This window comes from Mus musculus, chromosome 7 (assembly GCF_000001635.26).
Source record: "Mus musculus strain C57BL/6J chromosome 7, GRCm38.p6 C57BL/6J".
Taxonomy (NCBI): Eukaryota; Metazoa; Chordata; class Mammalia; order Rodentia; family Muridae; genus Mus; species Mus musculus.
Window position 1 is genome coordinate 118,189,746 of NC_000073.6, and position 15,911 is coordinate 118,205,656.

At 38.0% G+C, this 15,911-nt stretch overlaps 1 protein-coding gene across 4 annotated transcripts in view; it reads right to left on the minus strand.

Annotated features, from left to right (window-relative positions):
- Smg1 (SMG1 homolog, phosphatidylinositol 3-kinase-related kinase (C. elegans)) overlaps nucleotides 1-15,911 on the minus strand; it is a 113,130-nt gene that overhangs the window by 58,438 nt on the left and 38,781 nt on the right. For all 4 annotated transcript variants that reach the window (XM_006507677.3, XM_006507678.3, XM_030242506.1 and 1 more), the window contains 10 exons: nucleotides 13,259-13,384; nucleotides 12,785-12,857; nucleotides 10,916-11,013; nucleotides 8,446-8,619; nucleotides 6,066-6,290; nucleotides 5,291-5,392; nucleotides 3,705-3,974; nucleotides 1,040-1,170; nucleotides 744-905; nucleotides 38-156 (listed from right to left, as the gene is read on the minus strand). In XM_006507677.3, the coding sequence (XP_006507740.1) occupies nucleotides 38-156; nucleotides 744-905; nucleotides 1,040-1,170; nucleotides 3,705-3,974; nucleotides 5,291-5,392; nucleotides 6,066-6,290; nucleotides 8,446-8,619; nucleotides 10,916-11,013; nucleotides 12,785-12,857; nucleotides 13,259-13,384 (1,480 nt within the window). The remainder of the gene's footprint in view (nucleotides 1-37; nucleotides 157-743; nucleotides 906-1,039; nucleotides 1,171-3,704; nucleotides 3,975-5,290; nucleotides 5,393-6,065; nucleotides 6,291-8,445; nucleotides 8,620-10,915; nucleotides 11,014-12,784; nucleotides 12,858-13,258; nucleotides 13,385-15,911) is intronic.

A 15,911-nucleotide genomic window follows, 5' to 3' on the forward strand; every position in this document is an offset into this window, starting at 1 on the left:
TTTAAAGGTAAACAAAATTAAAACATTAGTCTCTTACTGTTGGCTAAAAGGCCTTTGGAAAATTTATGAAAAGATGGAAGGGAGAATAAAGGTGCATATGTTTCAGACTTCTTCATTAATACAGCCACTTCCAAAGCCCATGTCATTAACAATTTCCTGAAACATAAAATAAAGTTGGCTTTACATTAAAACAAAACAAAAACAACAAGACACTCTCTTCTATCAGTTTCTCTTTATCTTTCAAACAACAAAAGTAGTAATAATAATAAAAAAAAATTTTTTTTTTAAAAAGTGGATCTGGACAGACTGTTCAGTGGCCACTGCCCTTTCAAGTTTCCAGCACCCACATAAGCCAGCTCACAACACTGCTACTCCAGCTACAGGGAATCCAACACTGCAAGCCTCCAAGAGCACTGCACTCACTTGCACACAGAGAGATACACAAAACATATAAAATTAACAAGTAACTTAGTCTGTAAATAAAAAGCAAAGTCTAAAGAATTCTGTTTCTGTCTCATGATATTGTGTCTGCAAAGCAGCAGCCACTGGAAAAGCTCGCCAAAGTACAGCCCTGCAGGATACACAGAAATCAAAGTACAGCCCTGCAGGCTACACAGAAATCAAGTAACAGAATCAAATCAGATGCTTCACAATGGAACTATAAACTACATTTCTTAACGTCAAATTACAATAAATTAATAAACCTAGGAGTTAAATATTATTTTTAAAAATTACTTAGGTACCTTGTGTCCTGGTTAAGATTATCTTTCTTTAGCAATATTCCCAAAAGATTTAATATAATTGAGAAATGTTTCTTTGTGGCTGTAGTTACAGTACTAATCACCGCACCATCAAATAAGGAAGGGGATGAAGAGCTAAGACTACTGGATATGAAGTGATCGTGCCTGAAAAGCAAAGCAGAGACCATCTTTTCAGCTGTCATCAAAAAAAAGTCAGCAAGGTCAAGAAACAAAACATTCCTGCTTTTTTTTTTTTTTTTTTTTTTTTTTTTAAATTCTGAGGACAGTGAGCACAGTACCTGGTACAATGGGAATACAGGGTGTAGAGCACCGCATACTGAATGGCAGGGAAGTGAACAGCCAGGTCACTATGCACAATCATCAGATTCTTACTCAGCAGTGCAAATACAGTTGGAGACAGTGCCCACATCTGCCAAGGTAAAAACCAAGTATAATTATGGCTCCAAGACATACACATGCATAGATGAACAGTCTACTTTTTAAAATCAAGTGTGCTTAGACACTGAAAACCTAAAAGTGATGGCCTGAAACTTGGAAATTATCTAATACACAAAGCTGGAGTCCTCACCAAATAGTTTCTCAAGTTAGGTTTTGCAGCCAAGTGGCATCTCTGCTTAACCCAGCAACTCCTCAACTATTCCACTGTCATGAGGCATCATCAGCCAAAACAAGGAATGCCATAACAAGCTGCTTCTAATACTGCTTTCTTTACGAAAGGAGTACAGCATGGTAATGTTCACAACCACGCTGTGTAATCAAGTCAGTAAACACTAGTAAAATGTAAGAAGGGATTGTATGCTATGTGAAGTATATCTCAATCAAGCTATTTAAAACACAAATAAGAAGCAGGTACACAACTAAGTTTGGGGCAAAGGATCAGTTAGCTGATGTCTAGTTTAAGCAAAGCCCTTTGTACTTTTTGATACCGTAGAGCCTATATTTCCTCAACCATCAGCTTGTTGCAAATGGCAAGGTATCTTGTTCAATGACAAAGCTAGCAATCCCACCTCCCTGAGCCTTTTCTGCCCATCTCTTTTCCTCTAGGACACAATGCTCCATCTGACTAACTGCTACATTCATTGACAAATTGGAGAGAATAAACCTTTCCCAATCTATATAAGACATGAATTCCTCAAAAATAAAACAGAGATGTATAAGAAAGGACGTTTCCAACAGCTATCAAAGGTGAGGTGAAAGAGCAGGGAGGAAGGAGCATCTATGGACAGTGCAGGCACTCTGAGCACACAGGCTGGAGAAAGCAGGCACAAGCATCAAGTTTTCTTCCTTCTCACAAAACTATCATTTAACACAGAACATTGCTCTCTACTAAAATTGTTTTCACCTCTGTATGGTCCAATAGAAGGAAGAAATATATAAACTAGGTGCAGTAATCCTAAAATCAAAATCAGACAGCATAATTCCAATACTTGGGAAGCAAAGGAAAAGGTGGGCAGATCTCTTTTTTTCACCAGTCAGAGCTATAGAGCTAATTCAAATAAAAAGAAATATCAAAAATGATGCCACATCAAATTTCTTGTATCCTTTTGTGTGTGTGTGTGTGTGTGTGTGTGTAATGATGGGATTGAATTCAAGGCAAGCACTCTGCCACTTAGTTATATGCCCAGCCTTCTCCCTCCCCCACCTATACACTGGGCATGTTTCATGTATGTTGATGACTTCGTTAGGACATTTTCATACGCGCACAAAAAGTATTCTGATCACATATCCCCTCCTCCATTACCCTCTTATTCCCTTGCGCTAATCCTTTTCTTCTCACACTCTTCACTTCAACTGTGTGTCCTTTTGGTTGTTTGGTTTTGAGCCTTAACAAATTTAGTAGTATAGTTTAGAGAAATATAAGCTACATCATTACCAGAGGCATACATACACAAAGACTCTCTCTCTTTAGCAACTATTAATTCTATATATCCCCCAGGAAGAGGTAAAGAATTTTCTTTTTTTTTTTTTTTTTTTTTTTTTTTGACAGAGTCTCACCGTGTAGACTGGTCTCTAAACACAGGCAGGCTGGAACCTGTAATCCTCCTGTTTTCACCTTCTAGGTACTCAATTGTAGGCATATACTGCATCTGGCTGATTTTTCCCCCATTTGTTATTATTACATTGGGGGGGAAGGGTGAGCGCAGAGGAAGATGAGTTAGTGCATGTGCTAGACTTGGACTCTGGACTTACAGGCTGTCGTGAGCAGCCTGACAGGGTGCTGGGAACCAAACTTGGGTCTTCTGCAAGAACAGAACATTACTTGCTCTCATTAGCTGAGCCATCATCTCTCCAGGTCCTTTTTTGAAGTTAGAAAAGGGTGACTCTTCTTTCAAAAAGAAAAACAAAACAAAACAAATACCCACGCTAAGAAGATGGTTCAGTGGGTAAAGGACAACCAGCACCAGCACCCACATAAACTAGGCAAACATCTGTAATGCCAGCACTCACAAGACAAAAACAGGCTAGCTCAATCAGTGATCTCCAGGTTCAATGAGAGACCCTATCTCAAAAAATAAGATGGAGAGCAATTAAAGAAGGTATTGAATGTTGAACTCTGTCCCTGTCCCACCCTACCACCAACAAACAAAATATATGAAGTTATAAATGAACATGGTGATGCGTACCTATAATCTCAGCACCTAGGGTAAGCCTAGTAGTCTACAAAGAACTCTATTACAAAGAAGAGGAAAAAGAAGTAAATGAGGTATGGAAGGGTAGAGAGAGGTTAAGCATGCATGGATAGATTTATGGCCAGGAATGGTGGTATCTGTCAGTAATCCCAGGACTCAGAATGCTAAAGCCAAGAACACAGGAAGCTCAAGGCCCATCTGGGCCATAGAGCAGAACTCTGTCTCAAAACCAGAAATAATACAAAATACATAAATAACAAATACATAAATAAATAATAACATAATAACAAAGTCTATAAAATTAATGACTTACCCCAATTAATGAGTTTTTGGCATTTCCAATTGTAGTCAGTGCACTGAGATCAAATATAACTACAAAGTTGGCATTGTCAATGTTGAACACATGATTCTGAAAAGCCTCATGTTTAATCTCAGAACAGGCATCAGGAAGCTGGAGACTGTGTAGCAGATTGTTTAGTGCACAAGTCATTTCTCCCAAAATTAATTTATAGGCAGTCTCCAGAACAGGAATATTCTTCAAGCTGAGCACTGCTTGATAAACAGCATGAGCTACAGCAACAACCTACAAAAGAAAAATTCAGGGAACTGGTTAAAAATCACTATATGCATGCAGCACGCTGGGGAGATGACCCTTCAAGATTTAGACACGTAACACCCAAAAGGTTCACTTCAGAAGACCAATTTTAAGGAACCTGTATGTAGGTTACTTTTTTTTTTTAACAAAGCTCTATGAATTTATTATAAATAATGAATGCTCTCAAACGCTGCTAATGTGAGATTTTCAAGGAGCATTGACGAATCTTATCTTGATTTAAAGTCAATGCCAACACATATACAAACAACAGCTTAAGCTCCCCCATCTATTGAGATCTATAGTCAATTTGGCGTGCCAGCTTATTAGTAACTAGTAATTTTATTTTTAATATATGCGATACTTCTGAACTTAGAAATATATCTGACTCTTCATCTGTTGCTGGATTTAGCAACTCTGTGGGTTCTTTCTTCCACTCGTCTTCACTAACTATATCCTAACACTAGATAAAAGAGGAGAAAGGGGGGGCTGGAGAGATGGATGAGTCAGTGGTTAAGAGCACTGACTGCTCTTCCGAAGGTCCTGAGTTCAAATCCCAGCAACCACATGGTGGTTCACACCCATCTGTAATGAGATTTGACGCCCTCGTCTGGTGTGTCTGAAGACACTCACGTATAATAAATAAGTAAATCTTTTAAAAAAAAAAAAAAAAAAGAGGAGAAAAAGAGAGGAAAGGAAAGAGATTCCTGAATAAAGTCAGGTGTCGTAAAGAGGGCATCATCATCCTTAAGACTATTTTCTGCTCATTAGAGGTGTCAGGTTCCTTAGGGCAAGTTTGATCTGCAGTCAGGATATCTAATTTCTTCTTACTATTTCTTCTTTGTTCATGACCACCAACAATAAACCAACAACCCAACCCACCTCTCAGAGCCCTAGCATTTATATATCCTATGAAAAGTCCCCAGAATTCCAAATGTTACACGATGGCAGAAAGTATCTGGAGCTGGCAAAATCATGCCACTGCTAGAGCACAAGACAAATCATAGTCAGCTGCTATGGACAATCTGAAGCAGCCCCATACCTGGGATTAAAACGAAAGTACATTCTTATAATGTTTCTATGTTTTTTAAAAGAAACCAAAATTCCAAGATTGTCACTCGATTTGCCTTTATAAGAATTTTTCAGTCATGACAGTACTTCGTATGATAATAAGTATTAACCAAAAGTATTCATTGTAATCAGTTTATATTCAGCATCAAGTATTATTTCACAGTGACATAGTCTACTAACCAGCAAAAGTTCAATGTCAAAAAGAATCCACTTGCTGTTATCAATGTGTTACTTACCTCTTTTTCTTTGTGGTATCGTAGAAATAGTAGTTTAGATGATGGTATAAAAAGCTTTTCTACAAAGGACGATGGAAGTTTTGTATTTATCTGCTCAACAATCTAAATGAACAAAAATTTTAAAATAAGCTTACTTAAGTTACAAAGAGGCAAGGAAGAACCTTAGATGCACATTGCAAGTGAAAAAAGTGTCAATTAAAGTTGGCAATTCTTTAAAAAGGGGAAACTAGGGAGAGAGCAAGGGATCTGGAGACCTTACAACTCTAAAATTGGACAGTGTTCTAGCAAGAGACAACCAGCGGCCTCCAGTGAAGAAGACAGGCCATGTGTTTCTAATTACAGGAACTGAGTACTCAGTATAAAGACTCACTATTCCATTAGATTTCAGAGAGAGAGGCTATATAGCTAATAAAGTAAAGAGAAATTAAAGAGAAATCATTTGAATTTTTTCTAAGAAATCAAATATAAGCAGGTCTTTAAATATAGATACATTCTCCCATAAGGTACATATCAGGAGCACTACTGAGTCTCAGGAAAATGGGGACATGTCATAAATACAAAGTTAGAGAAGTTAGACTAAAGTGAGCTACCAGACACTAAATGCAAATTGATACTAGGAAAAAAACCATACTGGACTAGAAAAATGAGAATTATCAAAGGATTCTTTAAAATGCAATCCCTTACTTAAAACACAAGAAGCAAAGCTCTTTCTTTCTCTCACATCAACTTAAAGACATAAACAATTTAAAAACAACAAAAACAGTAATTCACATACCAATGTGAGCAAATTCAAGACTGAGATGATATAATCGGTACCACAAGTCTGGCAATTCTCCAGTTGGTCTAATCCATATGTAATGACCATGTCACAATGTATAGTCATGCTAGGATCCAAGCTGCCGAGCAAAACACCAACACACTCATTAGCAGCTGTCAACACAGCCTCAGAAAAAAACACTTGGTTTGCAGCCGTCACGCATCTCATTACTCTGTATAGAACCTGCAAATGGGGAAAACAAGCACCTTTTTAAACACTCACAGGCTTCTCTACACCACTATTTTCTACCTAATGCAGTTTCAACTCAAAAATATCTTGTTAACTAACAGTCTTGTTTGAGGTTTTGTGGGCTTGGGGTTTTTTTGTTTTTTTTTGTTTTTTGGACTGAGATGAGGCAAAAAGAATAATCCATAATCCAGGCTGTCTTTACAGATGTGCACCACCACAGTTCACAGCTGAGTCCCTAATTCTTGGTAGCTGATATAGGCATCTTTAATACAATTTAAAGGAAAAGAAAAGAAAAAACTTGGCTAAAATGTATTCCAAGTTCCTATCATGACAAGAAATGAAGTTTGTCGCCCTTGAGTTCAATTACACACTTCCTCTACTCATGTAATTATTCCAAGGCTGGATAAAAAGCTCAGTATCTTTATCGCTGTGATATACATCACAATGTAGCATACTTAGGAATGTCCTACTCACACTTGCTTAAACACAGATCTTGTATTTTTAATAATCTTTTCAAAGTAAATACTAAAATTGCTTTTAAGCTAATATTAAAGTTTGTGTATCAGTGATCATGATAGCCAAGTGTTCTACAACTGAACCCTGGAAGTTCTTTCTCAAAATAAGAACTCCAAATATGCACAATCCCATTAAGGACCACAAGACACAAGTAATTTCCAACACACATAAATCACTAAACTGTTAATAGTATTTGTGTACTACATTTCTAGTAAATGAGATTTTTGAAAAATGGGAAAGTCCATGCTACAAAGTATCACAGATCTTTAACAATCAATCAATAATACCCAGTTGTCTTTAAAACCTGTAAAGAAGTTTCCTTAATGCTATTCACAAAAGCCTAAATTGAAGACCTTCATAACATATTCAAAATATAACTATTCTGAGAAGACTTATGTTTCTTTCCTTTTGTTTTTCATTTGAGTTAACTTTCTTTACTTCAACACCACTCTTGAAGCAACATCCTTTTATGTAATAAAAAGGGAAGAAACTAAACCATTCTGAAGTCCTGAATTATCAACATGCAGTCTTAGTTATATGTATGTATAATCTGATACTTCTGCTAATACCCACCATCTTACCAAAAATGACACAATATTTATCTAGCAATGTGTCCAAAGTCAGGCTCCTAAAAAGTGCGTGAACAGCAGCATGTTTCAGTCATGTAGACTGTCTTCCCTGGCTGCCACTAACACATCTCCCTCCTCACTCCACAGCAGTGATCATGGCTCAGTTCTCTCTGCTAGACTACACTGTACACTGATCACTCAAGTGCTGTGGTCTGGTCACTTCTCATACCTGGCTTTAGGTTGATATTTTTTTTTTAAAAAGTGTCTCTTTACATCAAAAAATACACAAACATATGACTCCTGAGTTTCACCCTCATGCTCAAAGAAAATGACCAGTTTGTTTTCACTGCAGTAGTGGGGATGACATTCAGGACTTCCATGAAAGGCAAAAGCTCTAACCACAAACTACACATTCAACCCAATAGTATGACTTCTAACATTTTATAGTATATGATTCTTATTGTGTTGAAACTAAAAGGATCCTCAACTTATTTGTTTGTTTGTTGTTTGAGACAGGGTTTCTCCACATAGTTCTTGTTGTCCTAGAACTCACTCTGTGAACCAAACTGGTCTCGAACTCAGAGATCTGCATACCTCTATCTTCATAGTGCTGGGATTAAAGGCATTCACCACCATGCCAAGCAAGGAGAATCAGTTTTTAAAGAAAAGGTAATATTATTTTTTAAAGTTTTAAAAGTAGATATTAAAATAGTAAGTAAGTACAGGTTGAGGAAAAATCTCAATGCTTTATGAAGTGCAGGTGAGGATAGAGCCTGTGCAAGGTACTAAGTTCAATCCTCAGTACAACAAAAAAAAATAAGAATACATTGATCTATGAAGGAACTCCGTAAGGAAATTTCAAGGGTACGTAAGAAATCAAGATGGCCCTCTCTTGGTGAGGTGAGAGTTCAAGGATGGTGGTTGATAAGCAGGCTTCCCTACTTTTCTGAGTAAAGAGTAGATAGAGACAAGCACACTTAACATGTTAAGCAAATAAAGCTCAATATAGTTCACTGGGTACAGGAGGCCCTCACAATTCAACCTGGATTTTAAAAGACACTTACATCTGTTACGTATGCCTCTGTAATTGGTGGACCCCGAATTGGGCTAAAGCGTTCCCCAATGCTCCTCACCACAGTACTGAACACACGGAGAAGTGCTGCCAGCTTTGGTAATGACACTGATGGAGGAGGAACATCTTCATCCACTGACTCCCCAGAGGCCACATGGCTGAGGTCCTAGATGTGAATACACAACATTCTTACTGAAGTAGTATAAGATTTGCTGTGGCTTCATTGCTATATACTGGAAATCAATCAGGAATCAAGCACAACCTCTTGCATATACTAGGTAAGCACTCAACAGTAAACTTTACTCCCATCCCTATTTCTTTATAATCTATTCCCAGATACCCTTAACACTTTATTCATTTGGAGATAAGAGTCTTACTATGTTGCCAAGACTTATGGGCTCAATTGAGTCTCTTAATCTCAGCCTCTGGATAGCTGAGACTTATCCTGTAAGTATCTCAATTCTTTAGTCAGTTAATGCTGGCAGGTTTGTTTGTTTGTTTGTTTTCCCCCTTTTAAAACAGTGTAAGTAGCCCTTACTGTCCTGAAAAATCAATATGGAGACCAGGCTGAATTCCAACACACAGAGATTCACCCAATTCCGCCTCCCAAGTGCTGGGATTAAAGATATGTTCAACCACACCAAGCCCTAGAAAGACTGTTACCAATTGAGAGAAATTTTAGCCTAAAAGAGGAAATACCAAATTGCATATGCCTAAAGTTCTCTAAATCATTCCTTACAGAACCAGATAAAATTATGAAAATGATCTCGACCGATGCAGAGGAGTTGGAAAAAGACCAAACCTTTATGCATATATTACTGTTTAAGTACAAATGGAGTAAAGTTTTGCCATTCCTACAACTGTTGTCTACTAAATTCTCATTCTATATAATCTTTGACCAAAATATTAAGAATATATTAATAGCATGTACTCCAAAGGAATGAGGTTAGAAATTTAAGGAACTACTCTATAAACTTATAATCTAGTTGGAAGTATAAAATATACCCAGAGAGAATGATTAAAACTGGGTGTTAGAATCAACATATTTCTACAGATAATTACATATAAAATAAAAATGGAAAGGAGTCAGAGTGGCACACACCTTTAATTCAATATATGGGAGGCAGCGGGATCTCTGTGAGTTCAAGACCATACTGGTCTACATAACCAGATAAGGTTATGCACAGAGAGAAGAGAAAAGGAGAAGAGGAGGAGAGGAGGAGAGGAGGAGAGGAGGGGAGGAGGGGAGGAGGGGAGGAGGGGAGGAGGGGAGGAGGGGAGGAGGGGAGGAGGGGAGAGGAGAGGAGAGGAGAGGAGAGGAGAGGAGAGGAGAGAGGGAGGGAGGGAGGGAGGGAGGGAGGGAGGGAGGGAGGGAGGGGGAGGGAGGGAGGGAGGGAGGGAAGGAAGGAAGGAAGGAAGGAAGAAAAGAGAGGAGAGGGAGAGGAAGAAAACAAACGAATACAGAGGGAGGGAAGGAGGGAAGGAGGAGGGATATTAAAACAACCTAAGTGTCTAAACTTGTAAGAACAGGTACCTTTTCAAAGACTAATAATCATCTGTATAGGTGAGTAGGGGGGTGAGATAGAGAGATGAGATGACCTGCATCCTGTATGTCCCAAGGAATCAAAGTATAATATTATATTTATTCTCCCTGAAAAGAGCAAACACTCCAGTGATAAAAGTGGTAGAATAATGAACCTTAATTAGAAGCAGCAAAGAACTAAAGCAAACTTAGTATTTCAGACAGCTTTTAACACCAAAAAGAAATTATGGTACCCCCACAGGAGACAACAAAGGCTTAAGCCACAGCAGTAAGGCCAGAGCAAGGGCAAAGGTTATAGGAAGAACCCTGAACGCTGTCACAGTCACAGACAGTAATTGCACAGGCTCCAGTGCAGTAAACCCAATTTTGCCCTGGACAGCATGATATGACAGTCTCTGAATAACCTAGAGTAGCATCTTTAGGGCCAGTTTTTATTTCTGGATAGCATCTGCTGTTGGTAACAACAACCAACAGAAACCAAGTAGCAACTATGGGATTTGCCTTCAAGAAAAACATCTGCTATTAAGAATATTCAAACTTTACATATCAACCTAGAAACATTTTTTTCTCTAACTTGAAAATACCAAAAATAAATAAATAAAATAAAATCTAACCTCAATGATCTTGTAAGTTCTAGTTAAAGGTCAGTCTTAATTATTTTTAAAAGAAATCTACTTCTGTTTAAAATCTTTGAATTTTCTTTATAACACTCCCCCCCCCCCCAACCCCCTTGAGACAGGGTTTCTCTGTGTAGTCCTAGCTGTCTTGGAACTCACTCTGTAGACCAGGCTGGCCTTGAACTCAGAAATCTGCCTGCCTCTGCCTCCTGAGTGCTGGGATTACAGGCGTGCGCCACCACTGCCTGGCTCTTTATTATAACACTTTAAGAATCACTTAGAATTGGCTTTCTACAACTTACCTCAGCATATGCCTCCATGTCTTCTAAAAATTGACCAAGAAGAGTGGTAGAAAATGCAAGGTCAGCTACCCAAAATGGCTCCAAACTCTGCAACCACCCTTGACATCGGAGAAGAAATTTTGAGGTTTAAAAAAAAGGGGGGTGGGGGGGAGATACCAAAATTAAAAATGATCAAGATACTTGATTATTAAAGCATGATCTGTATCATAATAGTAGGACTCCCATTAAAAGCATGCTAGTAATTAATCAAGCCTCTTTTAATATAACAGAAATTAACAACCTTCAGAAATCAGCATGTAATCTTGCGTGATTTTTTTTAGCTATTTTAATATCTACTGTGTGTGTGTGTGTGTGTGTGTGTGTGTGTGTGTGTGTGTTTGTGTAAGTGCCACCATGTACTATCAACCTAGCTTTCTATTCCAGGGTCAGAACTAGTTGTCAAAGATGTGTATTTAGCTTCACAGCAGGAATGACACCATCTACTCTCACTGGCATATACTCTTTTCCAAAGTTACACCAAATACGCAGAGAGGGGGAGAAACTGTGCCAAGTGGAATATGCAGGTGTGTACAGATTAGCTCAGTTATCATTTGTTCTCTATTATTTATGACAATCTTCCAAATATTTGTGGTTTATTTAAAATGACCAGAAAAGCAACAATTAAAACAACCTATGACCAGAATCTTCTATTCTAATTTTCAGAGTATTCCAATCTCTTGACTTTATCTTGCTATACATACTACAGATGACCTGAGATACAGTATTTAAATTCTCACAGGCACTATACTGTGATCTGTATTTTTTCCTAACTAGTATTTATTGCATAAGTATGCTTTGAAAAGATCAAGAGCTATCAAGTGAGATATATATATATATATATATATATATATATATATATATATATATATATATAAATAAAATCTAATAGCTAATATACCTTCTTTTTTTTTTAGAATTAATTTTTTTTAATTAGGTATTTTCCTCATTTACATTTCCAATGCTATCCAAAAAGTCCCCAATACACTACCCCCCCAACTCCCCTACCCACCCACTTCCACTTTTTGGCCCTGGCGTTCCCCTGTACTGGGGCATATAAAGTTTGCAAGTCCAATGGGCCTCTCTTTCCAGTGATGGCCGACTAGACCATCTTTTGATACATATGCAGCTAGAGTCAAGAGCTCCGGGGTACTGGTTAGTTCATAATGGAGTACTACTCAGCTGTTAAAAAGAATGAATTTATGAAATTCCTAGGCAAATGGATGGACCTGGAGGGCATCATCCTGAGTGAGGTAACACAATCACAAAGGAACTCACACAATATGTACTCGCTGATAAGTGGATATTAGCCCAAAAACTTAGCATACCCAAGATATAAGATACAATTTGTTAAACACATGAAACTCAAGAAGAACGAAGACCAAAGTGTGGACACTGTGCCCCTTCTTAGAATTGGGAACAAAACACCCATGGAAAGAGTTACAGAGATAAAGTTTGGAGCTGTGACGAAAGGATGGACCATCTAAAGACTGCCATATCCAGGGATCCATCCCATAATCAGCTTCCAAACGCTGACACCATTGCATACACTAGCAAGATTTTGCTGAAAGGACCCAGATATAGCTGTCTCTTGTGAGACAATGCTGGGGCCTAGCAAACACAGAAGTGGATGCTCACAGTCAGCTATTGGATGGATCACAGGGCCCCCAATGCAGGAGCTAGAGAAAGTACCCAAGGAGCTGAAGGGATCTGCATCCCTATAGGTGGAACAACATTATGAGCTAATATACCTTCTTAAAGCAACCCTTTTTTCTAGATCAGATCAACTCTTCTTTTCACAGTATGTACAAGAACACAAGCTAAAACACTTACCAGACACCTGCTGTGTGAGGGAGGGTTTCTGAGTATGATCTATGTGCCATCCAACTAATATATCAACTGTATCCTTGATGGAGGAAAAAAAAAAAAAAAGACAGGAGGCCAGTCATTTTAAGGTCTCACTGCTATTTCATCAGTGAGATCACATCACATTAAAAGACCCTAGAAAAAGCTGTTCGATTTACCTGTGAGCTACAGAGACAAAATAAAAGAATTGTTAGTCATGACGCTGAGGGAAATATTCCCTTCTATAGCGAAAGTATTAATGTCAGAAAGAGAACTGCAGTTATGTCTTATAAAAGTAACATAACCATCATTGTCATCATCATCACCACTGTTAGGAGAGCAGACCAATCAACTCCTTTGCCCCCAAAACATCACTGATCATATATTTGAAGGATCGGGAGCTTGTTTTCCATTGGATGTCCCACTTTACACAACCATAACACCAGAGTATGAGAAACTCACCCTAAAATTAGTGCTGAAAATATGAGGGTAGCAACGAGCCACCAAAAGAATGCACTTAACACATTTGCAAAGTAATTCTGGTGTATCCACATTTTCAAGGATGGATTGTAGGCTGGTCATCACAAGCTGAAAAACAAAGTTAAGATCATAAACATTTGACAAAGTAGAAAGAAAATAAAAAGATTTGCTTCACAACTTATTATGATGCCAATAAAACATAAAACTAGAGAGTGTAAAATTCCACCACTTTTATCTAAATACTTCAAGCTTAGTATTTTAAAATAAAATTCTATTGCTTTAATTTTTTTAAGTAAAAGTTCATTCATTATATTAGGCTGAAAACCAACACTGTTCTCTATTATAATGGCCTTTAACACTATCCCTATCCTATCAACTAACTTTAGTGCTAAACAACTCTATATGTTATTCATAAGGAACTATGGCTATGACTGAATTTAAAGTATAAAAGTAAGATATAACTAGACATGGTGGCACATGAACTCTTGACAGTTTAAGACTATTCTTGTCTACACAGAAAGCTCCATACCAGACAGGGACACATAATTAAATCACCACACCCCTAAAAAAGTAAGATGTACTTGAATCTAATTTCTTTAAAACATTTCAGCTGCTCTAGAATTAAGCATGTAGTGTAAAGCTAGGAGATGTGGCACAGTACCTGGGAGGCTGGGGAAAAATAGATTAGAAAAGCCGGGGCTACTAAGAAAAAACCCTTCTTTCTTTTTTTCCTTTTTTTTTTTAAAAAAGAGTTATTTATTTGTTATATGTAAGTACACTGTGGCTGTCTTCAGACACACCAGAAGAGGGCATCCGATCACATTACAGATGGTTGTGAGCCACCATGTGGTTGCTGGGATTTGAACTCAGGACCTCCGGAAGAACAGACAGTGCTCTTAACCACTGAGCCATTTCTCCAGCCTCAAGAACCTTTCTTAAAACACCAAAGAACAAAAGGAAAATTTTTTTCAGAGTAAATGTTAGGTAATTAATATGCTTTAAGGCAAAGTATATGCATTTTGTTTCTAATTAAAATGATCTGGAGAGCGTGAATTAGCACAGCACCCCATAGATGACATTCATTTTTCTTTCTACTAAGAAAACATAATGACAATAGACCTATCATGTATGTACATGTGCATGCTCACATGTGTACACATACATGCAATGAAGAGGTATAATGCAGCGCTAGAGAGATGGCTCAGTAGCTAAAACATCTGCTGTATCCAAGTTCAGTTCTTAACACATGCAGAACAGGTCACAAATGTTTGTAACTCCAATTCCAGGGGATCTGATGATCTGATACCTTTTTATACCCTGTACAGACACCACATAAGTACATGATTGCATATGTAACACTCATAAACATATTATAAATGAATCTTTTTAAAAGGTAAAGCTAGAATTTTAAAATCACCATTGTGCAGTAGCCAGTGTTGAACAGTCTGGACTGAATGTAACATTACCAAAACACCACGACATCAAAAGATCAAGACATCAGACCCAGACTGCTTATTTGAAAGGAAAACTGAAGCTTCATAATAAGATCTGATGATCATCCCCTTAATCAGGAAATCATTCTTCAAGTCCCACAGAGGGACAACCTGCCTGCAATGCATCAAGGGGGGGGGGGGGGGGGACGCCGCGGGGGGGGGGGGCGGGGGGCTGCTGGCATACAATAAAACAAAAAGTGATCGTGTAAAACTATTTTTATAAGGAAGCTTTTAAAAGCACAGTACCAAAGGCAATGCTTGAATCTTAAGTGGGTTCCTGGGTCAGAGGAACCATAAATATAAATGGTGCCTTAAGAACAATTATAGAAATTTGGACACATAGTGTATAGAAAATAAAATACCTTTCCTTAGATGAATAATACTGCTGATAAAGAAGAGGATAGGCTTGTTCTTCGGTGATATGTACTAAAATAGTAACAGGGTGAATTTTCATTATGTATTTATCTTCAAATACTTCCTCAAAAAATGTGTATGTGAAAATCAATTGTAAGTGATAGGAAGATGGCTAGGTTGGTAAAGTGTGTATGTGAAAATCAATTGTAAGTGATAGGAAGATGGAAGATAGGAAGCTAGGTTGGTAAAGTGCCAGTCATATAAGCATGAGGACCTGGGCTCGCTTGCTAACACCCACTCAAGGCTAGATGTAATGACAAATGTCTGTAACTCAAGCACTATGATGGGAGGAGGAGCTGGAGACAGGCGGTCACTGGGGTTTATGGACCAGGCAGTGAGAGACCATGGCTCAAAAAACTAAGGTGGAGAACAAAAGAAAAAACAAAACCTACCTCTGTCCTCCAAACAAGTGAATACCACACATACCTCAACACCAAAAAAGATAAAGAAAAAAAACAGATACGGTAGTACCCCTTGTAACTCCAGCATTTGGGAAGCAGGTACAGGAGGATCACCATGAGTTCCAGGCCAGCCTGGGCTATATAGAGTAAGACCCTGACTTAAAAAACAAAAAGTAAACCAATAAAACAGCTTTTAGCAAAATGTGATTAAGTGGGGGCTGACGAAATGCCTCCACAGTACTATTCTTAATATACATGAGGCCTGGGGTATAATTATAATCTTCAGCAACACCTGACTCCCCACCACAAAAAAAAAAAAAGTGATAA